At 37.9% G+C, this 23,483-nt stretch overlaps 1 protein-coding gene across 3 annotated transcripts in view; it reads left to right on the top strand.

Moving 5' to 3' along the window:
* Nucleotides 1–23,483, top strand: part of sh3kbp1 (SH3-domain kinase binding protein 1) — a 44,596-nt gene that overhangs the window by 8,933 nt on the left and 12,180 nt on the right. For all 3 annotated transcript variants that reach the window (XM_055059407.1, XM_055059405.1, XM_055059404.1), the window contains exons 2-7: nucleotides 3,871–4,028; nucleotides 13,072–13,186; nucleotides 14,178–14,284; nucleotides 15,900–16,044; nucleotides 16,147–16,223; nucleotides 17,295–17,378. In XM_055059407.1, the coding sequence (XP_054915382.1) occupies nucleotides 3,871–4,028; nucleotides 13,072–13,186; nucleotides 14,178–14,284; nucleotides 15,900–16,044; nucleotides 16,147–16,223; nucleotides 17,295–17,378 (686 nt within the window). The remainder of the gene's footprint in view (nucleotides 1–3,870; nucleotides 4,029–13,071; nucleotides 13,187–14,177; nucleotides 14,285–15,899; nucleotides 16,045–16,146; nucleotides 16,224–17,294; nucleotides 17,379–23,483) is intronic.

Below are 23,483 nucleotides of genomic sequence, written 5' to 3'. Positions count from 1 at the left end.
ACGGCGCCGTCGTCTCCTTTCTGGTGTACTTGATGCTAACAGACGTGTTGGTTCAGGTCTCTCCTGCTGTGCTGCTTTAACTGTACCGTAATACAGTCTGGAAGAGAACTGTCACAAGCTATAAATTCACACTTCTCCTTCTACTTCCACTCACAGGCTTGTTGCCACTTCCTCTCTCTCACACACAAACTACCGGCAGCGACAGAAAACGGTTTCTGAGCCACTCCGCTATCACATCTGCGACTAATCCCTGTAGTTATCTGCAGCCAGAATCAGATCCTTCCCATCTGACCAGCACGGCCGACTCCTTTGTGTGTCTGATGCTGGTATCTGGTGAAAGCCTTCCTCCTCCTCCTCGTCTTCCTCCCCCGGCCTGTGATGCACCGTCTCAGGAATGCCCTGACCTCCCAGCTGCTTTCACAACGTGCGGCTGCTTTTGCTTTCTGTCGTCATTCTGTGGCTTTGACACAGTGTGAAGACATTTAGGTGGTGGAAGCTACTGTGTTAGCTGCCCCCTGTGTTAGAATGCCCCTCCCATTACGGCTGATGTTTAAACAAGGATCCACCCTCGATATAAAGAAACATTTCCTCCATGTTTTTTTGCTGGAAACGCAGCTGCAGAGAGGTTATTGTGCAAAAGAGTTCATATTTTGTCACATTACAACCAAAAACATGGATGTATTTTATTGTTATGTAATATGAAAGACAAAGTTTTGTCTCAAAGAGAGGAGATGTCATAAATACGTTTGATATTAAACACAATAAGTTAAAAGAGTTGCACTGTTTTCAGCCTCATTCTTAGCTTTTTCATTTGGTAACAGACAGAGATGATGCAGTATTTTAATTACACAGTAGGGAAATCCATATAGTTTCAGTAAGTAGGTGTAGGAAGTTTTAGAAAGTTGAGTTTTACATTTTACAGTTGCATATCCCTCATTTGTATTTATTGATGTTTTTATTGGACAAACAGTGGATAATCAGGACAGTTTTGGGGTGTTTTAAACATAATTAACTGCAATTTATCGTGACAAATTCTTATCAAGATGAGAGATTCATCACTCCAAATGATAAATGATTCGATGATCTAACCCACCTAAATGCTTGAACTTGAAGCTGAGCGTAATCGTTGTCTCGTGAAGCTCACAAAAATTCAAAAGAATGCGGCATAATTCGAAACATCAAGCGTTGAATCCCAGGAGATTCTTAGATGAATGCTAACAATGTAAAATTAAATATATTTCTGGTTCTTGAAAACAAAAGCTGCATTGAACGGAGCGACTTCGCTCATTGCAATAAACATCTGGGGTAAAAGTGAAAGGTGACGCTTGCAGATCTGTTTTTGTGGTTAGAAGTGCCAGGCAGATATGTGCCTGTACAGCCGGATATTTGTTTTAAAATGCTGCTACATATACTTATATTTAGAAAGTCTTCATTTCCTGAAGGTAACACAAAAATATAAAATCAGATTTAGTTTAATTCATTTCTGTTTTTTTGTCAGAAATGTTAACATTATGAAGAAAAAGCAATGAAACCAACATGCAGATATTTAACACAAGAGACAAAAAAAAGGAAAAGATCATCAGAGATTAAGAAATAATGTTGAATACATCCTAACCAAAACAAAAAATAAAATAAAAAGGTTGTATTTACCAAACTTCAAGCATTTTCAAGATGAATTTTCAGTTATTTCCAGCAGCACTTTGGAGATAAAAACAACATATGAATATTTATTACTGATATTAATAAGAAGTGATTAAGTATATAAAAATAAAAACACATATAAAATAATTCTGGTAACCATAAATTACCTTAAATGAGAGTTTGGTCTGATTTAAAGCTAAATTAATGTGCATGCCTTTTTATTAGGTGTATAAAAATCTCTGGTTTCAACTGAAAACAACTCTTTGCAATTGCAGCCTTTAATTTAATGTTAGATTGCACTGAATTTGAATTTAAAGCCCTTTCCAAACCTTGTTCAAATTCAACTATTTTCAAGGATTTTATTAAAAATTTTGTAGGATTGTATATGTATATGTACATATATTGTATATGTATCGTATTTGTATTGTATTGTTTCTGGTGTTTAGCGCGTGAAAAGCTTGGTGGTCTTCTGGTTTTCTCTTCCTGTTGAACTTGGAGACTTGAAAAAACATTTCAAAGTCGTCCATCTGTTGCTCTGGGATTACTCTCTCAAAGCCTGGAAATAACTGTTTTCCCACTTTTTTCTCCCATTTGACATAAGAATCTCATTGTTGGAACACCAGTAACTCTTAGAGCTGTAATGTCTGTCTAGATTAATACCTTTTTCTTTTCTTAATTCAACTTTTTTCTGCATGTATCTCATTTTCGCCTCTTGCTAATGACAAATTGTCAAATAAATCTTGCATAAAATGATCCTGCAATTGGCTAAACAGTCTGTAACATTCTCAAAATGAAGTTAGCAGTGTTTAGCTAGATCAGGGATCCTGAAATCCAGATCTGAAGGGCTCTGCTTCAACACACCTGTGTCAAATATTCATCAACAGTTACTCTGGAGAACTTGATTGCAAACTGAGGAGATAGTTCAGACACGAGATTCACCCCTGGGCTACATGCTAGTAGCAATTAGCACCCACTATAACAGAGAAAATGCTAGCGTCGGTTTGTAGCTGCATAGCTAATTTACTTATTTTTACTTATTTAAAACTAAAGCAAAACTTGACAAAAAATCTATATATGACACAGATATTAAGAATCAAACCTTACTTGCGTGCTGCTAAATAATGGTGAGTTTTAACGTTTACATGTTTAATTTTTATGCAACTTGAGCAAACTTCAACAAAAAATGTGTGATGATTTTTTTCATGAATAGATATTTCAATAATAACTTTGTTTTGGTGGAAGTTTAAAACGGGCAATTTGCAGCTACATTTGGCCAATTTGTATTTTTTTATTTTCTTACTGCATCAAAACGTAACATGAAATTAATTTCAATTTTAAATATTTTTTTTTGCTTTAAGATAAGCATCAACAAGCTTCAACTGGAAGGTTTTTGAATTCATTTAAAGGTGGTATAATTTTATTTAAGTTGAAATAAAATAGCTTACGCTTGAAGTGAAAGAGTTTTTAGATAAAATGTGACAAAATATTTGAAAGCTCAAAGTGTTAATACTTACTCAGGCAGAGTAAACACAAATGAAGATTTGTATGGTGTAACTTAATTTTATTTAACTCATATTTTAAGCAATGTTTTGGTTGCTGTTCACAAACAAACTTGCTTTTATTATCTGGATGTAACAAGTGAAAAAATAGCTGCTCAGTGTGGCTAATGCATCTGTAACTTTTTATATAAGTTAATAATAACCTCTTTAAACATTTCAGTATCATATTACTTACGTATCTTCCCACTTTTATCACCACGTCTTCTTATCTGCAGCATTAAAGTTGGCATTTGAAAATGGAAGATCAAAAAATCGAGCTTCTTATCTCTGTCTTCAACTGCTAGCATCACACAGACGATGTCAAATGTGTTCATCACTTAGTGAACTTTGTCATATGCATTTGTGACAAACACAGGTGCATTGAGCGAGTGGTTTGTGTGGGGAGAAACATCGCGTTGAAAGATGAAGAGAAGAAGAAATCAAACATGCCATCTATGGATAAATGATTCTGGTTTTGAAATGTTGAGAACTTTCTTTGCATTAATCATCTGCTTCTTTGGGTTGCTAAAGCTTATTGTAAATATAATTTTATTTATGTCATTTCAGCATGTTCCTCTTTCATTTCCAGTTGAAGTAATAAATAAAGCATCTGTAATAACATGCTAAAATCCTGTGGTTCAGTGAAAATGTGAAACGAGGTGGTTTTATCTGCGCCTTTCTGTGTGTGCAGTGGAGGCCGTGGTGGAGTTCGATTATGAGGCTCAGCAGGACGATGAGTTGACCCTGACGGTGGGCGACATCATCAAGAACATACGGCGGGACGATGGCGGCTGGTGGGAGGGCGAGCTGGGCGGACGCAGGGGGTTCTTCCCCGATAACTTTGTCAGGGTGAGTAATTGCAAAGGAAACCCACGCTTCCTCAACTACGCTGTGTCTCTTTTCTTTTCTCACCCTTCTTCTTCTTCAGTGTGCTAATGCTAACCAGCTGCAGATCAAATGTATAGTTTGGTGTTTGTTTGTGTGTCTATTGGTGTCTCAGTTTAGTGTAATGACCTTTTCACCACTCTTAGGTCTTTAATGTATAAATTGAGATGCATTTGAAAGTTTAGCATAGAAGAATTTTAACCCTCTCAGGCTCAAATTACTTGCAAAGACTAGCTAAGTAGCACTGAGCTGTTGCAATTCTGCAACATCTGCCTGGAGAGGGTTGAAGGGATCCTCTTGTTGAAAATTCTCATTTTGCATGTTTTTGTACTTCCATTTGGGTCTCATCTATTTCTAAAACCAGTCCAACCGCTTACAAAAACCACCCAGCTGTTTTTCTCAGCAATGAGTTAATACGTGTTTTGGTGTCTGGAAAATGAGCCGTTTCAAAAACCTCTGGACTGTGAAGTCACATTCTACAGACTCTACTGCGTTGTCTAGCAATCCCAGCCTTGTTACCCGAGCAGAATTCCCGCATTACAATGGCTGCTGGAAAAACAAGTGTTGGATTTGCTAACGCTTTCCAAAGATGTGCTGTTGTTATATTGCAGCTGTTTAAACATGGCCAGGAGCAGCTTATCTGGATTTGAAGTGACAAGATGCCCTAAAGCAGTTCATTCTGAAAGGAAATTAAAATATTTAGAACTTACCAGAATAACATCTCATTAACTAAGAATGATTTATGCATATAAAATGTAATGGACATATTTTGTGTATCTCATAGACCTACGAAAACCTGCTGAAGGAAGCAAATCCAAATGAGAATCTGTGGCAAGACTTTAATTTTCTTTATGCTCTCTGTCTTAAATCACCAAACGTTTGAGAAAAAGAATGGTTTTGTTACACATTCGATGTGCAAACTTCGGTAAAACCTTTTGGATTTTTCGTCCTTCATTTTCCATACACTTCAGGTTTAATTGTATTTAAATTTGTGTAAGTTTATAAAAAAAAGAATAAAATGCTTTTGCAACCCAAGGTTTGTTTTCTCTCTTCTCCTTTGGGTGACAAACAGTTTTCTAGCTAAATAATTCATGCAAATGTGAGGCGATAAGTGGAAAACCCGTAAAAAGGATATAAACATGGTGGCTAACCATGTTTATATCCTTATAATTTCAGGACTTACTGTTTGAATTTCATTATAGAAGCAGCTGCATTTATTATACATTCCAAAGTTTGTTAAAATAAGTTATTTATACCCTTTCCAAATTTCTCTGACTTCTTCAAATTCTCAGTTTGGAGAAGTGGGAAGTGGGAAAAGCCACAAACCAAGCCATTGCTTCCCCTGAATAGCTGGCATTTCGTAACAGCTCTTTGTACTTCTGGAGTTTTTTTCTGCATAGTTTATTTTTGAACCAGTTAAAGCCTTCGTCACCATTTTCTCAACCTAAATGTTGTCTGTTTAAAAACACTTTATTGCCTCAGAATGTTGTGTTTCTGGTCACTGGTAACCAACAAGTCTAGATGCCAAATACTTGTTGGTTACCAGTGTGAGAATGACTAAAAATGTCAGAGGAAAAACAAATATTTCAAGACGTGATGTATTAGAATGAGTAAGAATCAACAGCTACAGGCTTTTACATAAAGTCGCTGTGAACAAAATGAGATTTAGAAATGCAGTTTATGAAATATTAAAGGAACATAGTCTGAGAATTACCAAACATGGTGAAACTAGTGTTAATTTTTAGTAACATTTCTTCATTTCTGGTCACCAAACTAAGTAGTTTTTAGCTTAATCAGATAACATCAATTTTATTTTAACTAAGATATTTGTATTAGAAACTAAACCAAAAACTACTTGGTGAGATTTTGTGTTTTTGCAGTGTAAGGTTAGATCAATAATAACTTTTTTGTACTTTCTAACCGTTGAGAAACATGGATATATTTTACCAAGTAATTTTTGGTTTAGTTTCAACTACAAATATCTTAGTAAGCTTTAAACTAGACAAACTAACTTACAAGTAACGTTTTAGCAAGATTTAGAGGCTTGTTTTGAGTGAATAAATCATCAATATTGATGAAAATGCACTAGATTATTTAACTTATAACAGGACATTTTCTCATGTTATAAGTTACTTTAACTTACAATAGCACTAGCACATTTCCATCAATATTGAGAAATTATTTACTCAAAATAATCCTCTTTATCTTGCTAAAAAGTTACTTGTAAGTTAGTTTGTCTCATTTTGAGTGGAATAAGATATTTGCACCAGAAACCAGACCAAACGTTTTTTTTTTGCAGTGTTAGGTTCATCCAGTAAACTATGCGACTCAGTTTGTGCAATGCATTGAAGTAATTTTATTTATTTAGCTTACCAAGTTCCACTGTGACCTTATCACTTCCCTCTCTGCAGTTTGGTGATGATCCTTTGTTCATAGGTTGGTGTCTAAAATGCAAACGGCTGCTGTGCTGGAGGAAGAATAAAGCATGAACTTTGGGAATGTCCGTTCATTATGATTGTTATTTGTTTTAATGCCAGGCCTCCTCCTAAAACGTTGATTTCCACTTTCACTTTGCAGACATTGTTGTAGTCTAAGCACCTAAACTACTTACTTTAAATTTATATTTCATTATTTTCACAATGTTTAGCTGCAATGGTTCACCACTTCAACCAAAAACGGAAAAGCAGATTTAAACATTTGCATAACCTTCACAGCCTCATATTGGGAACTTTTCAAAGGTAAATTTGATGCAACAGAAACTGAATTATTTTCTTTTTAATCCACTCTTATGTCGCCCACATGACCCTCAAAACTTCAGTCGCAGATCCATGTGAGTTCAGATGACTGCAGCTTTCAGCTGTCAGGCTTAAGCAGAGAAAAAGGAGCTGCAGAGGCTTTGCCTCCTGATTTTACTTCTTAACTTGTTTAGAGACTTTAAGCAGAATCTCCATGTTGATTGGAGAAACTGTTTATGTGTTAATGTACACAGTTTCTTCAACTTCCAAAGCAACATGTGGCAGTTTAGTTTACATCCACAGATATTTGGTGTTTTATGGGAAACCTGTTACCCAGAATTAACATTTTGCCTGTTTTTGTACTTCCATTTTGGTCTCTACTGCTTCTAAAAACAGCCCAAGTGCTAAAAACACCAAGTGAGATGTTTTTTGGGAATAAGTTAATGTTTTTAGATGTTTTAGGTGTTTTAGGTTTTTGAAAATGAGCCATTTAAAAAACCTCCAGCTTAGGTCACATTCATCGGGGTCTGTGGTTTGCCAAGTCCAAACTGTCGTAGAGCAACCCCAGCAGAGCTGGTTTTAACACTGTATGCACTGTACGTTTTGAGTCATAGCTTATTGCAAATCACAATTTGCGCCTTTTGGTGCTTTTACTTTGGTCTCTGATGGTTCTAATACCAGACGAAACGCTTAAAAACAAACACCCAGCTGTGTCTGGCCAATAACTTTATATTTTTTAGCAGTTTCAAAAGCTTCCACCCTTTTGTTGTTGACTTACCATCCAGAAACCATTTTGTGCATTCTTGTTGGTTGTACAGGAGGCTCCACTTCTGCTTTTCTTAAATACATAGATATATGATTGCGTTTCTGTTTGGAGCTATTTTCACAGTTCACATTGAACAGGGGGGCATATTTGGATTTAAAGTGACAAGAGGCCCTAAAGCAGCTCATTCTGAAAGGAACTCAAAATAAGCAGAACTGATCAGACTAAATTTCAATATCTCAGAATGGTTATGTGCCAAAAATTTAATAAATATGTTTTGTATAACGTCGTGGAAGAAAACTATTTCCAAGCACTGTTCAGGCAAAAATCACTCAATCGGGTTTATTCCTGAATCGTGAACAACTCAGAGAGCTCATAAGACAATCAATAATAATTGATTATTGATTGTCTGGATGCAAAGGTCGCAAAGCTCAGCCAGGCAGAGACTACACGTAAATTTGATACAAGGATAAGGGATGGCAGCTGTGGAAAACAAACTTCCAACCTTGTACATGTAACCCAAATAGTTCTTTTGGTTAGAGTTCATAAACATTTCATATGACATGACTAGCAGATGTGACCTTATTGTAATCTTTTTCATTACATATAACCCATAGACCGAACCGAACCGGTTCAAGGAAGCATAGTAGGTCACCTTTGACATTTATCACTTAGAGAGAGTTGGTTCCTCTTTAAAAGAAATGTGCATTTGTTAAGTACGAAGGTTTGTAGTGACACAAACCAACAGAAAACTCTCTTAAGAGGAGAAGTTGAAAAATACCCCAAGCCGAATGCACCAGACACCTCTGTCCAGATTTCTGCGTTGGTCAGGGAAATTGCTGCATTTGTGCTGACTGTACGTCGCCAGACAATGGCTGACGAAGCCTGTATGAAGAATTTGAGTTTGTGTTTGTATGAGAGTGAGAGAAAGGAAGAGCGAGGCAGTGAGTAATACAGCAACACCAGACCGGACTGTCATGAGACTCCAGTTAGCGCCAATCAGCGGCAGTAAGCTTCGCCGTGCAGCGGATGAATGTGTGTTTTTGCTGGATCTGCACATGAACACACAGGTCAGAGAAGAGGCACAAAGTAAAAGTATGCAGATCCACGACTGTCACACAAACAGCAGTGGCATAAAGCCACTAAATACGCAAGAGACAGAGATCATCTGACTCTCAGCTAATTCATTTAGCACAGAAATAGTTGTAGATTTTCTGAGACCACAATCTTCAGAGGCTGTTCTGAGACGTCAAACACTGATGTTTCCGTGCTTTTTTTTTTTTATCAGAAACTACAAGCCTTATCTTAAAACCACAAAGAAGTGCATGCATATTTTCGTCAAATATTTCTTGTTGCTAATTTATTTTTTGCTGCTTAGTTCTTGGAGCAGCTCAGATTGGGGCAACTTTTTCTTTGCCAAAACACTTTGGAGGTGATTTTTTTGATTGCACAAAAAGCAGATAGCTTTGAAAAATCAGTTGCTTTTTCATAAATCGGAATGTAATAAAGTTCATTTAAAAAAATTTTTCAAAATAATTAATGAGGGTTCAAAATTAAGGCCTTAAAATTTGAAGTTGCTGGACGTTCATTGTAAATTAATTAAATATCCATCGTTAGATTTTTTTCTGACCTTTCTTCTCATTCTCACCTGATGCGCTTCTACTTGCAGAGGGTGTTGTCAGTTTTATAATGTCTTCCGTCTTTAAACAAATCCACTGAAATGTGCTGTTGGTGGTTTCAGCTAAAAAACAACCTGAAATAGAAATCTTTTTTTTTCACATCATCACAGATCTTCCTATTTTTTTTAATCTCAGTCAGTTTTTTTGTGAGTTTTTTCTCAAATTTTGAATAACTTTAAATGAAGAGTGAGTGTTTGTGCAAACTTGTTCGTGTCTAATATATGAAATTGCATTAATAGACAAGAATGTTTGTGTAACTTGAACTAAATGTGTTCATTTATAATAATATGAAAAAATGTTTTATTTTTCCTGTCAGGCAGATAATTAAGTAGAGATTGTTACAGTAAAAACAGCTGACCAAGCGTTATGGAGCTTTCCTGGGGTTGCCGGCTAGCAGAGCAGAGCAATCAGGACATTGTTGAAATGGCTCCTTTTCCAGACACTAAAAACCACCATTGTGTTTTTTAAGTGCTTTGACTGTTTTTAGAAGCAGTAGAAAGTTGCCCTCAATTCTTCTTCATAAGTTTTCATGTGATTTCCTTCAATGGATCTTGGTGCAGCGCCACCACAGACGTGGAGGGGAACAGGTTTTTCAAACTGTTCGGTTTGTTTGACACAGTGCACTGTGAAAGCTGAAAATGTAGCAAATGCTTAAAATTTGGTCACCAATTGAACCGAGTCTACCAGACTATCAGGCGTTAAAACTCCCTTAATGAATGAAATAATAATTTAAAAACTGCTTTTTTTTGTCTGAACAACATTCTGGAAATTAAAATTTCCAGGATTTAAATTTTCCAGTGTTCGAATCCTGGAAAGTTTGATGTTTCTGTGTCCTGTTTTGCAGTACGGACACAGGGTCGGGTTGTATGGGAAACAGAAAGCAATGCTGATCATTCAGAAGGCATGATTTCTATTAGGCTCTCAAAGATACAAACACGCACACACGCTGACCCTAACACAACAGTGTACATAATGCAGGTGTTTCCTGTTCAGATACGGTGAATCACATTCTCTTCCTCCCCTTTTTTCTGCTGGGTTTCCTTTAACCCACGGCTACCTCCACATCCCTGCAGCAGGAATGGCAGCTATGGAGGAATCTGCCACAAAGGCTTTGAACAGAGGTGGAATCAGCTAAAAGAAATGAATTATTCACACACCAATGAGCTCTTTGGTTTGATTCTTTATTCATATTGAATCTCTTCTTCAGAAAACGCCACGTAAACACTGCCTCGCTCATGTCCGCTCATAAAACAGAGGAAACTGTAGACTAACAAATGGCTGCTGCGTGTTTGCGTGGGCTACCCGGTGTTTCTCCATCTCAGGAGGGAGTTATTTTCAGCTGTCTGTCTGTCCGTGAGTGTAAGTTCCTGAATTAATCAGAGCCTGCTGTTGCAATGGCTGCTGGCAGAACCGTACATTGATTCTGTGGTGCATTAGCCTTCTTAACAAGCTGTAATGAGATTCAAGGCTGCCATTTTAATTTGACCTCTGTGGTCAAAGATTACTTCATGACATTTTGCAGTCTTGTCTCAGATCTTTGTCACTGCACAACTAGAAAGAAAAGAAGAAAAAAAAAACTAATCTTCCCAGAGTGGATGCGGTCACGGTAAATGTTGAGCCAATGCGGTCTTCCTTCTGTTGGATGTTCGCTGAACTGAGTCATCAACTACTGAACCACATGTTCCTCAGTTTGAGGTCAGAATGGATGAAAGCAAATCCTAAATACAGTCTATTTTACTTTCTTCCTTTCTACCTTTTTATTTGCATCCCATTAGCTTTTGTTCCTTCCATCTTTCTGGGGTTCAATATCGACAACAAAGCAACCAAAAACAAGTTTAAAATGAAAGGAACTGCATAATAAATAGATGCGAAATACAGGCTGTAGATCACAAATGAATTATACTATAATGAAAAAAGGAAATTCATTTCATTATATCTATTTACAGAAAACATTTGCAATCAGTATAACATATTATGAGATTAAGAGAAATCATTCATTGTAGTTGTTTTTGCTGTAAATACCGTCTTAAAGTTTTGTTTCTCCAATAACGGTGGACAATGTAGCTGAAAAACATTTCACTATATAAGCTTTTCATGTCAGTTGGTCACCAAAATTGTCAATATTGTTAACTATTGATTAATTATACTTAACTAACAGAAATACTGCAGAACTAGTGGCATTACCTGTTCTGTTTTATCAAGTTATTACTCCACAAAGTTTTTTTTTAGTTTTTTTTAAGCAGTTATGATGCACAGTGGTGAAATCTAAAACATCTAACTTTGACTGCATGTTTATTTTGATAATCATGTACATTTAGTGCTCAGAAATAATTTAGAGTTTATAATCTTTGGTTGTTTTGAAATGATGTTACTTATGAGTAATATTAAAGACATAAATTCAACCTTTAGCCAGGGTAATATGATATGCTGGCATTGCTACTGAAAGCACACCTTAGTGCAAACCAAGCTGCTTTATTTTGAACTACTTGTAGTTTCTGTGTCGTACGTACTGAGACCCCTGACCACACTGATGAAGAGGAATCTGAGACAAAGAGAATAGGTGTTGCACAGTGTAGTGTGAAAGCAAACTGCACCAGCTAAAAATGTAACAAAATGAAACAAGACCTTTGGTTCTACCAAGAGAAGTTTATAGGCTGGCTAGCATATGTACCATTAGCTAAAAGCCTTATTGCTTATTAATTTTCATAAATATCTAATGGGATCCTTAGAAATTATTGTATGTACGTTTGGATTTATTTAGAAAGAAGCCTATTGATTTGCCCTGAATGTTTCTTCTTCTCCTTACTTTTTAATCTTTCACTTCCTGCTGGAAGAGGAGCTCGTCAGCCATATGTCAGATTTTAATTGCCGTCTTCACTGTGGGGAGCTGGAGTTTCTTCTCCACAGACTGCAAATGATTTTGTTTGTAGTTTCAACGAAAAGAGTGAATTTTCTACAAAACAAACCCCAACGTCGTCATCATTTTCCAAACGCCTGTCAGCCTCGACAACTCCTCTGTCTGTTATTGAAGTGTTGTGACGTGAATATTTTCGGATCTGAGGAGCTCATTAGGGCTTTAATGCCACACCATGAGATTCACAACCCAATGTGTGCATTCGGTGAGTCAGTCTACCCGCTCCCGTCTGCTTCACTGAGCCGCGCTCGCCACAGGCCAGAGCTTACGAAACAGTGTCATGATGAATGTGGTGGGAAGATGTGAACCATCATGTCTGTTTTTCCTTCAACCATGTGTTTGAAGGTTTCTGTGTCTCCCATGTTTGATGTCTCGTCTTCTGTTGCTCTGTTTTAGGCCGCTTGCCTTCTTCTGGGCTTTAATCAGTTTCTCATGCCGTCTTGTGATTCCTTGCAACACAGAGAGGGAAGGACTGCAGTTTTGATGATAGCTTCCCTGAATTAATAAGCTGCTTTATAGATAAACACTTCGTTTTTCAAGCTCCGACTCTTGGGCTGCGATCGCACAGCAGGCGCGTGCGACACGCATCCACTTTTTTCCCCCAAATGCGACTTAATGTCTGGATTTTTCACCGCAGTCTAAACGGCCAAATTCTGATCTTTCACCCCCCCAAAAAATAAAAATAAAATAAAAATAAAAAATCAGATCTATATACTGATTACCCCTGTAATCATTTGCCTTTTGTGTGACGTTTATGTTCTTCTTCTGGGTCACATTAGGGTCAAAAACCGTTCACACAGAAGTCTCATTACGTTCGGGTTTAATTAGTAGGATAAATGACCAATACAAAAAAATCTGAACTGAGCATCAAGAGCTGCTGCACTCATTAAGTTTCCTCCTCTGTTTTCCTTCACAGGAGTTAAAGAAGGAAGGGAAGAGAGATGGAGGACAGGTGGGGATGATTAAGTCTGAACTCTCCAACGGCAGGGCCAGCCCGGTGTCGGACACCAGCATGCGACCTGGAAAGAAAGGTGTGCAGCCGTCATTAGGTAGCCTGACGTCTGCCGGCTCACACTTTGATCCTATTAGCGTAACGAAGGATTTGGGTCAAGGATTGCTCACCGCTCTGTTGCTGACATGAACACAGATACGGCAGGACGCAAAGAGGGGTTGGAAAGTACAATGAAAGATGATGTGTCCAGTTACTTCACAATGATGATGAACCCAACATACAGGCTGATTGGGTTCAACAAAACACATTTTGATTACATCAAACATCCATCCATCCATCCATCCATCTGTCCATCCATCCATCCATTTATCTACCTACCCATTTATTTATTCATCCATCCATCTACCTACTCGTTTATTCATCCATACATTCGTCTTTGAGTCTGTATTATCCATCCATCGACTCTTCCTCCATGGGTCCGCTCCCGTCCAACCATTTACCTGTTTGATCCTATTAGCGTAATGATCGATCCATCCATCCATCCATCCATGAGCAAAACGACTATAAATAGGTCTATAAACAATTTCTCGGAGTCTCACACAGAGTGACAGTAAGTAAAATAACACATTTATGAATATAAATAAAGGACAATTAACTTCACTGGTAGGTTTACTCTACTAGTGCAGAACAAATTAAATACCCATTGTCATTATATAGTTTAAATAATAAACTATAGGCTGATTAAAAGCAATAAAAACAAATCCCTTTTAATCCTTGGTGATAAACATTCTGCTCATATTGTGCATAATTGCTTTTCACTGAATGAAAGATAAGCAACAGTGACACCATGTGGTGAAGTAGAGGAACTGCAGGGTCAGGTTTGCATGCCCTCGCTGATGTGAAATGAGTCAAGAGTAATAATGAGACTAATGGATGTAAGGCAAACAACCACGAGGCTATGAAGTCGTGTAGTGGGATCAGTTAAGCTCGGACAGAGAAGTCAGAGAGTCAGGTGTCTAATTAAGGTTTTTATTTCATTTCTTATTAGTTTATTATTGTGTTTGATGCAGGAGAGCAAATCCGTAAGCGAAGATGTAAGGCTTCCTTCAGCTATGCACCTCAGCATGAAGACGAACTGGAGTTGAAAGTCGGAGATGTCATTGAGATCATCGCAGAGGTGAGTCGTCTTTTGAACATTTAAACAACAAAAGAGATGGAAAATTTCAGAAATATGAAAACATAAAAAAGATCCTGCACCTTTTTGGTACCCATGTCAAAGACATATTTTGTAAATCTAATCAGAATTAACATTTTAGTGGATTTTCTTCATACTGTTGCTGCCTCTTTACCTTCAATTTACTTGCATTTCTAAAAGGCGACCAAATTCTTAACTAATTCTCTTTTTCTTAAATCTAAACATAAAAATGGAGTTCAGAACACCTTACCTTCTAAAAGCAAGCAATGGCGCTAACCCTAACCCTCATCATCAAAAAATCCCAACATTCTGGCTCTGTCTAAACAAGGAAGTTAACTCAGTAATAAAATTGTGCAGATAGTTCAGTTTCTAGTAGGATTGCATAAAATGAGAAGTCTCCCACTGCAGATCACAAAGAAATTGTAAAATTCTACTAATAGAAAAAATCAGCACGGATAGTTTCATGGAGAAATGGCGACCTCTGGTGAATCAACCCTAACCCATTCACTGCAGCCGCTTTAATCAAACTCTAGTTTGTTTGTCTGGAAAGTCCGGTTCGTTTGGGGGGAGTCGATGTGTAATCAAACTCTGGTCAGCCTAAATACTTCAAATTCATATATGAACACCAAGCTGACCGAAGGAAGGAGAAAGCAGACTACAGCGCAGGGCATTCTGGGTAAATACGACTAAAACAAACGTCACAATCTAGTGCTACAGGGGGAAATGGCTTGTGTTTTTTGGGGGGAGGGTGGGGTTAACCAAAGAGAAATCCTCCAAAAGCATTTAAAATCTGTCGCCACTTCTTCCTCTTCTGTTTTTAATGGCACTACTTCCATGTTCCTGCTCATCATTCCCGTTGCTCAAATTCTCCAAATCCAGTATTATTTTCTTTCCCTCATTACTATTCAACTAACCTATCACTAAAATCATGTCATTTCTTTCTGTAGTTGTTAGTGCAGCGCCACCACAGGCGAGGAGGGGAACAGATTTTTCAATTACAGTTGACAGTGCTGTTATTCAGAGCCGTTTCAGTCAAAATTAAACAAATTAATCAGTTCATAAATAAGTAAACATATACATGTATTTATTTATTTATGTTTTCTTTTGTAGGGGTCTTTTGCTGAGTATTTATTACCCAATTGATGTAATTGGGTATTTATTACCCAATTACAGACGCACCTCCGAACATGAACACAGATCATTTTATAACTCAGATTTTGTAATTGCACTAATGTAAATATCAACTATATTTTTTTCTGTTTTGTAATCTTAAAAGAAAAAAACACAATGATGAGTTTTAAAGTTTGTTGGAACCACAAATACAATAATTTTTAAAATCTGTACCTAAGAATTAACCAAAATACGAAAATAACTAAAACTACTACAACTAATACAAACTAAACTATATTTAACTAATAAAAACTAAGAAAAACTAGCAAACGCAGTCTAAAAATTTATTAAAACAAATTAGACAAACAAAAAAGTTACAACAAAATAAAACTAAACTGTAATGAACATTGGTTAACCTAAAATCTGTTTCTGTTTAGAGTTGAATGCCTCACATGGAGTTTTGTTGTTGGGTTTTTCTGGTGTTTAGGTGGAGGAGGGATGGTGGGAAGGGCTTCTTAATGGGAAGATTGGAATGTTTCCCTCCAATTTCACCAAAGAGATGCTGGCAGATTCAGACGCTCCCTCCCTGGAAACTCCCAACTCACAGGAGGAAATCCACCACAGCCGCACCAGTGAGTCTTAAAAAAAACATGTTTTCCAAGTCTCCTTTATTAAGGCAGCAACCTCTGAAGCTTGAATGGTTTTATAACTCTGTATTTTGTCTCTCTATTCAGGTAAAGACAGTCCTGGCAGTGAAAGCGATGGAGGAGACAGTCGGTCAGAATCAGGATCAGAAATCCAACCCAAGAAGGTAAAAAGTCTTTTTTTAATTTTTTTTTAACTCAAAAACACAAATACACCCAGAAAACACCAGACGGACTACAGTGGATTATTCTGTGGAATGTAACTCCAATATATTTGTGCAAAATTATTTTAATTTGGGATTATTTCTTATTAAAAATATTCAAAAGAAAACGCAGCTTGGGAAATTAAGCTACCTAGCCACAATGCTAGTTGATGCGCCATTGGCTGGAATTTACACAGCAGCCAATCCAGAAGCACCATTTGTTTTCTTTGACACGAGTTAGCATTAGCATCAAGCTAAAGGGAGACTGTGGATGTTAGCTTCTCCAGTAGCACTAAGGTGGTTTCCATTTTTAAAAAAACATTTGTTTTTTCTTGTATCAAGATGGTCGACTGTCTTTCCAAAACATAAAAGGGGGAAATTTTTATAATGTTCCAAATTTAAAACCAGAATCACATAGTTACAGCGTGTTCCACATTATTATCCAAATTGGATTTAAGTGTCATAAAGATAAATATTTTATTGTGCTATTAAATTTCTAGATGTTATTGTGTGTCAAGGCTCTTTGAATCACTTTAATTAATATCAGAGAATTGGTTGATTAATTTGTCTGCTGAGCTCAATTAAAAGAAATCTACTTCAGAAGGATGTTCCACATTATTAAGCAGGCCACAGGTTTCAAGCAATATGGGAAAGAGAAAGGATCTCTGCTGACAAAAATCATCAGATACTGTAGAGCCATATGACAAGGTATGAAAATATTAGATATTTAATGAAAACTGAAGCGTTATGATTGTACTGTGAAGAGATCTGTGGCTGATTCAGAACAAAGATGGGTTTGTACAGATAAAGGCACAATGAGGAAGGTTTCTTTAAGACAAATTCATTGGATTAAGAGAGCAGCTGTTAAAATGCCCTTACAAAGCAGCAAAGCTGCCGGTGCCTCTGGTGCCGCAAGGCGGAGGACCCTCCAGAGGCTTGCGGTGCATGAACCTACTATAGGCCCCCCTTAACCAGCTCACAAGCAGAAATGGTCGGAGGAGCAGAATTGATTATTTTTCTTGCATATTTTTACAGATTCAGGGGATTGGCTTCGGTAACATCTTCAAAGACCAGCCCATCAAGCTCCGGCCACGCTCCGTGGATCTGGATTCAGACAAGGTAAGCTGCATCGTCACGTGTTTCCTTCCCCTTAGAGGATGTCCTATTGAATCACCTTCACTTCCTGAAACATAATTATCTAAAACTGTGAACATCTATATTCAATAAATATACTTAGCACACATTAAAAATGCATTTTTTACAACATAAGCTCTTTATTTTTTTTGGAAGAAAGTCTTACATTTAGCTCCTCCCAATTCTCTCTTTCTCAGTTTCACAGCACAGGAAGTGGTTTTATGTTAACACACACACACACACACACCCCCACACACACACACACACACACACACACACACACACACACACACACACACACACACACACACACACACTCACAGACATCCTGCAGGGATTTGACAAGCAAAGCAGAAGTGAGAGCTCTGCAGCGCACATTTAGAGCGACGGAGAGAGAGTGGAGGGGAAATAATACGGCTTTTCAGTCTGCTTTACATGCTCACATGTTCTACTGCTGCCTCTGCGCTGATGCACCAAAGCTCCAACTTAAACCGAACCAGAACCGACGGTAGGCTCTGGCTTTTTCTGTCTCCTCTCCTCCGTCTTTCTACTCTTTCTCACCTTTCTTTTTAAAATTTACTCCACTTCTCAATGCCTCTATTGGACTTTCTTTGTTTAAAAAAAAAGAGATTGGAAGTTGGTGATATTGCGTTCCTTCTCCGCTGAAGGTTGTGTATATACTTTTGATTGAAAATGAGGAAACAAGAAATACTAAATGAGCAACCATTCTGTATAGAAAAATAACAAAAAATACAAAATAGAACAAAAATAACCTAAAAATAGAGTTCATTTAATTGGTTTAAGTTAAAACATTTATGACTAAAATGAGGATTTTGACTATTCTATGCAGTTTTATTGCACTAAAAAATAATATTTTGCGTGTAAACGTGCCACTTGGCCTCATTCTCAGTCACATAAACTAACACAAAGGCCTCGTTTTTCCACTAATAATAAAACACACCAGATTAGATCTGCTGCTTATTTAGCAGTTTGTTCATCCAAACTTCATAAAACAGATTAAAAAGTTGATATATTTACAGTTTGGGTGAAAGGAGCATAGCTGTTTTTTGCTAAAAGTGCAATGCAAAATCACAAAATCCAGTATTTTTGGTCTGGTTTCTACTGCAAACATCTTATTACACTTTAAATAAGACAAATTAACTTAAAAGTAACTATTCAGGAACATATACAGGATTGTTTAGAGTAAATAATTCCTTAATATTGATGAAAAAGTTCGAGTTCAATTGGCAGATTATTTAACATTTAACAAGATATTTTCCCCATCTTTTAAGTTAATTTATCTGCCACTAGAACTAGAACTTTTTCATTAATATTAAGGAATTATTCACTTCACACAAGCCTCTATGTATTGCTAAAACATGTTTTTTTTTTAAACAAATTTTGTCTCATTTGAAGATATTTGGACTCGGGAAATTCATACAATGAAGTGAACAAAAGGCAAAGTGAAGCTAAAACTCTTAAACCTTTTCAAAGGAATGATCCCTAAAAGCTGCTACTGGTCATCAGGGCTTCCTGTGGAGCAGTTTGTGTGTCTGAAGGATGTTTGCGCGCCTTTCCCGCTGCGTGTGTTATTTTACGGTGAGTCGAGACTTTCTGCTCCCTAATGAGGCGACGGGAGGCGGGGGAGCGGCTCCATCCCGCTGAGTCACTCTGGAGCAGATCTGGAAGGTCAACTGACCCTGATGTTTGAGATCGGGCTGCACACGCCTCAGACGGCAAATGTCAGCCCCATTAAGTGATCTAGAATGGACCACGAATGCATCATGATGGACATTTTTCATTGATTTTTAAAAGCAGATGACGAATTTGAAGCAAAACTTTTTCTAAAAAACAGGAAGTGAGTATTTGTCATCTGGATCCAGTTGACTTTGGCTGCAGGAAGAACACAGACTGTTTTCATGATTAAAAACTATTTATTAAAGCTGCAGTATTAGATTTTTTGCATTAGCAATTAGCAAAGATAAAGTTCTGTTTGGTGTTTTTTGGTCTCAAATAGCTTTTTTTGAAGGGCATTTTTATTTAGAGAGACTTTATAATAAGTTATATTTGTTGTTTTGGTTGTATTGTTTATTTATTTTGGATATTTAAAATGTCTTCCAGTTCCAGCTTAAAGTTTTGATTGAAATTTAAAGTTTATTGATTTTTGAGACCATTTCTTGCATTACTATTATATTACTTGAAAATGATCTCAAAGCAGCAATATTATCGTTTATCGCAATAACTAATGAGGCAATTAATCGTTTATTTGTTGAAACTATAACCATGTCAGGGAATTTATTATGAGACAGATTATTTGTGAAAAGCATAATCTTTGGGGAGTTTCATGCTGTTTCCTTCAGTGGTTCTTGGTGCAGCGCCCCCACAGGCGAGGAGGGGAACAGGTTTTCCTAAGAGTTTGGTTTGAACCACAGCAGCTGGAAATGTAACAAATGTCACAGTTCTGGTCCCAAATTGAACCAAATCTACCGACCCGTTTGTTGTGAAAACATCCGGACTTTAGACGGACTTATTGAGTCAGAATAATGATTTCATTTCTCTATTACAATCATATAACTCAGTCATAAGCTAAACATAACCTGGTCATGTGGAAAAAAGGGAGACTTACAGAGTCACTGCATGTCTCAGATGATCAGGCTGTTTTGGTGACACGGTTGCTTAGAGGAATGTGTCGATGCCTGACAATGCTGGTCAGAACTGGAGCAGAACTGGAGCCGAAGCTACGACATCTTAGTGTTTTGTGTCACTTCTTTTGCGTGACAAGCATGTCTCCGGTTTGATAGGTCTCCGATCTACCACCGACAGACAACCAGATCAATTTTCACCTTATAATCTCAGATTTCATGTGGAGACTATCATATTTTGTCTTTCGGTGAACATTATGTTATGAATTGGTGCTTCATTTCGCTTCTTCTTTTATGTAGTTTTTCAAATTTCTCAATGTTTGCTACACTTTTAAATAAAAAACAGCATGAAAATTGTGACATGCATTTTAATTTGTGTACTTTCTCAGCAAAGTCTTTTATTTTGCTAGATTTTCACTTATTTTCTATCTGTGAAACAGACAGAAAATCAGCAATCATAGTGAAATATAGATTTAAATTGAAGCATTATAAGAAGTCCTAAAATATAAAATGTTATTTCTGGTAAAGGGAAAAGGTACATTTACAGAGACAGAGACCCTCTTGTCTGACTCAAAAGGGAAATTGACTCAAACTCTGCAAGTTGCAAAACTGTTTTGCATCTTGCAAAATGTAAAAAGTGTTTGTGTTTGCTTTCAACAAACATCTTTTTGTTTTCTTCCCTCCAGAGATCTGGAGGTTCATCCAAATGCAGCTTAATTCATGCTAGCATCTTATTTTCAGAGAAGAGGCTTTCTCATTGTAATTCTTCTGAATGTGACCTACAATTGTTTAGCTCAGGCGACATTGTGGGCCCCAGACTTAAAGGAAAGGTTAAGAGTCCTTTCAATGTGTTTGAAGGAAAACTGGAAACTGTCATTGGCTTTAACTATCAAGTTGTCAATATAACGCGCAAAATATTAAATGTACAACACTATGATAACTAAATAACAGGGTCAGAAAAAGTTTTAATTGAGGGAGGGGGAAGTAGCTCAATTGTGCTAGCTAGCTTGACTTTGACAACGTTAGCATGTAGATGTGATGTGGAATTCGGTGTGTTTCAGTTCAGATATAAAAAAATAAAAAAGGCCACCTGCACACCAACTCTCAGAGTATCAGCAGCGCAGGTGTTTAAATTAGCTTATCAACCACCACTGTGTTAGCTTAGCTAATTGCTGTGGTAGATTAGCTAGCTGCTATCACTTTTCAATAAACGCAAAATAAACATCAGGCCTAAAAATGCAATACTGTAACGGACTGAATGTTTGTTGTGGGAAATGTTTGCGTGTTTTTTGGTGTTGAGTCCTGATACGGTGTAGTCAGTTGCTATGGCAACGAGTCCGAGGGTACCGGAGCCGACACAGAGAATGAGGAAAAAAAGTGATTTTGAGTTGTTTTTCAGCGATTATTTTTGCATTTGTGATGCATAAAGCAAAATTAATGACACTTGCATCTTCAGGTTTCGTTTAGTTAACGGGATTGTTCTACAGCGGCAGCGCGGCTACGGAAAGAAAGGAAAACAATCGTCTCTGTTGTTTGTGTTGGGGATATGGCCAGCAGCTTATTTGGATTTAAAGTGACCTGTGATTTGTGATTTGCATGTGTCCTGCCAATCACATTAGTTCCCGCAGCTAGCTGCGTTCTTCATCGACGCACGAGCCGAGTGATCCACCGCTAAGAGTTGTCTGCTGTGAGGTTTTGACGGGACAAGCTCAGAGACGAGAGGGTTTCGACGAGGGCTTCTGTCCTGCAGTTTTTAGACGTACAAAACACTGGAATGAAATGGCTTAATTACCTCCTCCTTGTGTAGATCAGTTCTAATGACCAAATTATTCTACTTAGGTGTGGTGCAGCTGAGGCACATCTAAAAGTTGCAGGGCAGTGGCCTGAAAATGTGACACCTGTGCCCTAAAACAACTTAAAAAATCACACCTGAGCTTAAATTTGTGTAAGAAAATGTAACAAACATCTTTTGTATTGCCTGTATACAATCACCTTTAATGCAACCAAACCTGAAAGTTGATCATTCTGACTCCGTAATACAAGAAGAATCTTTTTGAGTGTTAGAACCTTTCACTTCCAGAGCAGAAAACATCATGGCTAAAATATGAGCTTCAAAGCTTCAAAACTGCTGTTTGCTGATAGGTGAAGGTTTAACAATGTCTAAACATCAGCCCCTCATTGCACCATCACCTTCAACAGTCTGAACCTCAAGCCACTTCTGCTTTGTGGGAACTAAGTCACAAACACTTTACTCTGAACTTCTTGCTTTAAGAAAGCAAAATGCAGGATGTTCTTCCTGCCGCAGCAGTAAAAGACGTTCCACCTGCTGAGAGCCGTGTCCTACTTTATCTCCTCTGCTGCCACTGCCAAGAACGAACACAATCTGCAGCGTATCGATTGGCTGCAACCTGCCGTCATGCTGCCAAGGTGACCCAACCCGAACATCAAACTGTCAGATTTTGGATTTCAGGTCCAGAATCTGTCACAGAAATTCTGTTTTTACCAGCGGACAATAATATGTACAAAAGAAACGCAGAGTTCCTGTAAATCATGCCTAAAAACCCAATTATAACCGGATCATTGATGGTATTGTGAGAAGATGTAATGTTTATTCCTGTTTCTTAATTGGTTACTGTATTATTCTTATGGCACTTTGAACTTTTCTAGACGTAAATGAAGGATTTGATGGAAATGAAGAGGAAAGGATTTTATTTCCACACGTCTTTTTTATTCCTAGTAGTCTGTCCGTCCATCCATCCATCCGTCCGTCCGTCCATCCGTCCGTCCATCTGTCCATCCATCCATCCATCCATCCATCCATCCATCCATCCATCCATCCATCCATCCGTCCGTCCATCTGTCCATCCATCCATCCATCCATCCATCCATCCATCCATCCATCCATCCATCCATCCATCCGTCCGTCCATCTGTCATCCATCCATCCATCCATCCGTCCGTCCATCCATCCGTCTATCCATCCATCCATCCATCCATCCATCCATCCATCCATCCGTCCGTCCATCCATCCATCCGTCCGTCCATCTGTCCATCCATCCATCCATCCATCCGTCCGTCCATCCATCCGTCTATCCATCCATCCATCCATCCATCCATCCGTCCATCCGTCCATCCGTCCGTCCGTCCATCCATCCATCCATCCATCCATCCGTCCATCCGTCCATCTGTCCATCCATCCATCCATCCGTCCGTCCGTCCGTCCGTCCGTCCGTCCGTCCTTCCATCCATCCATCCATCCATCCATCCATCCGTCCGTCCATCCATCCGTCTATCCATCCATCCATCCATCCATCCGTCCATCCGTCCGTCCGTCCATCCATCCATCCATCCATCCGTCCGTCCATCCATCCGTCTATCCATCATCCATCCATCCATCCATCCATCCGTCCATCCATCCATCCATCCATCCGTCCACCCATCCGTCCATC

This window comes from Poeciliopsis prolifica, unplaced genomic scaffold (genome assembly GCF_027474105.1).
Source record: "Poeciliopsis prolifica strain line A6 unplaced genomic scaffold, Auburn_PproV2 SCAFFOLD054, whole genome shotgun sequence".
NCBI classification, from domain to species: Eukaryota; Metazoa; Chordata; class Actinopteri; order Cyprinodontiformes; family Poeciliidae; genus Poeciliopsis; species Poeciliopsis prolifica.
The sequence above is the reverse complement of the archived record's forward strand: the minus strand, read 5'-3'. Positions and strand labels throughout refer to the sequence as shown.